At 52.2% G+C, this 2,028-nt stretch overlaps 1 protein-coding gene across 1 annotated transcript; it reads left to right on the top strand.

Moving 5' to 3' along the window:
• Positions 1 to 671: 671 nt before the first annotated feature.
• Positions 672 to 1,799, top strand: LOC144115782 (uncharacterized). The gene is given in 1 exon segment (XM_077650282.1): positions 672 to 1,799. A coding segment is annotated over 1 exon segment (1,128 nt).
• The last annotated feature ends 229 nt before the right edge of the window (positions 1,800 to 2,028 follow it).

Genomic DNA, 2,028 nt, shown 5'->3' with positions numbered 1-2,028 from the left:
GAGAGAAATATCCGCGGTGAGGCGCGCGTTGTGACATCATATGCCTCCTCGGAGCACCACCATGGCGAAATCGCAAGTTCGCGGCCAGTAAAGCTTTCGCTATAAAAAGAAATGGCCGGAGGTTTTTCATTATGAAGCGCGAAATGTGCGAAAGCAGTTTTTTTTAGGTGGACACCACTGCCACCTACCTGACAGCGCGATTGAGGTGTCTATTGACCCAGGGAGCCAGTTGAATTTGAATTTTGAATTGGAATTTATTTCAAACAAGCATGTTTACATACATGTTTGGGCTGTATGGGAGTAAAAGCCTCTCTAAAGCAGCTTGACTAAGCTCCCAAATGCGCGTCTTCAGCTTTGTCGTCGTCAATACGAATTTACGCAATGTACGCCGGCGGCCTATGATGCTCCACTGCCGCGTTTCTGCAGCAGTGTTGTCAACGCCAGCACGTATTGCTATAGTCCGTGTTTCTGCCAAAACGTTGTCCGCGCCAACGCATGCAGCGCACATCTCTATGTCACTACCGCCTCATAGCAATAAGCGCGAATACTAGTTTGTTAGTAGTACGAACGTGATGAAAAAGACGATGTGCAATGCACAGTGCGAGAGTGTGTTGCAGTTTAACACGAGACATGCTCGGCTGTGGTGATATGCTGAACGGCTGTGTGTTGAAATGCTTCTAGCTGAAAACAGCGCATCGGCCGTTGGCCGAGGTCTGCCGACATCTGAAGTTGCCACGGACTCGTACAAAGTTGTCCTCCCTCGACTACCTACCGGTAATGTTGTCCTAAACACCGTCTTTCCGCATGATGACCTCCAAGATCGCGCATACCGTGATCCCGACTTCCGAGACGCGCTTGCGCAGATTGTGGACCTCCGTGAGATGATTCTGTGTAATGGCCAGTACAAAATGAGCCACGTTTGGATGGTTACCCGCGAGAGCAGTTCCTCAAAACAGAAGCTTATTGACAAAGCAGAGCTCCACGTCAAAGGTCTAAAATGTATTGTGTTTGACCCGGGCACCAAAAGCGTGAAGCTTAAGCTTCTTTGGCTCCCGTGCTACATGGAGCACCGGAGGATTGTGGAAGCTTTGATGCCTTTCGGAACTGTACTAACTATCGAGCGTGAGAAGTGGCGGTGCCCCGGAATGGAGCACATGAAAACAGGGAACCGTGGAATCTCACTCACGCTCAAATACGGAGTGTCAGCAAATACTATTCCTCACACGCTCAACGTTGTCGGTGTACAAGCTTTAGTTGTGATCCCAGGCAGGCCTCCGCTGTGTCTTCGTTGTAACCGTGTGGGCCATGTACGGCGACAGTGTCGTACGCCTCGATGCACCCAGTGCCGACGCTTTGGGCACAGAGTAGACAATTGTGTTATGAGTTATGCTTACAGGTTCCGCTAAGGCAACTAGGCACATGAGGATGAAGTAGTGTCAGAGCACATTATGGATGTGTCGGATGTTGTGGAAGCGTCGGGTGAACTGAGTCATGAGGTCCGAACAGAAGATGGACCAAAGGCTTCTGCACCGAATAACGGCAAGGCTCCGCCTGAAAGTACGGACAAACAGGAATCCCCGTCTCCAGACATCGCCTGCAAGTACGGACAAACAGGAATCGCCGTCTCCAGACCTAAAGCCACCGGACCCGGGTCTGCCCTGGTCTACTACTTAGAGTCCAGTGCTTGCTGCTTAGAACCCACCTGTCACTCAACGTTCACGAGAGCAGAACGCCCCTGCTGTAGGGTCAGTGGAGGCGCTTCAGCCAGTGAATGTGCCACATGCCTTTTGTGCCGGTGATGCCCCTTCGTCGCCGGAGTGCAGCAGTGCGTCGCATGTAGCGTCAGCTTCTAGTGTGTTCGGTGCCCCGTCGGCTGTCAGCGTGGTTGCGAGTGACGTGGCCCACTCGGCTCCATAGGCCGAAGCCTTGGCTGTCTCAGAAGAGGCGATGGACAACAGCGCACCTTTGAAGCGTCCTGCAGATGATGAGGTGCGTGTCGATGACAATGTGCAGAAGGCACCTAGTGTG

This window comes from Amblyomma americanum, chromosome 1 (assembly GCF_052857255.1).
Source record: "Amblyomma americanum isolate KBUSLIRL-KWMA chromosome 1, ASM5285725v1, whole genome shotgun sequence".
Classification (NCBI taxonomy): Eukaryota; Metazoa; Arthropoda; class Arachnida; order Ixodida; family Ixodidae; genus Amblyomma; species Amblyomma americanum.
This window is presented reverse-complemented; position numbering and strand designations above follow the sequence as displayed.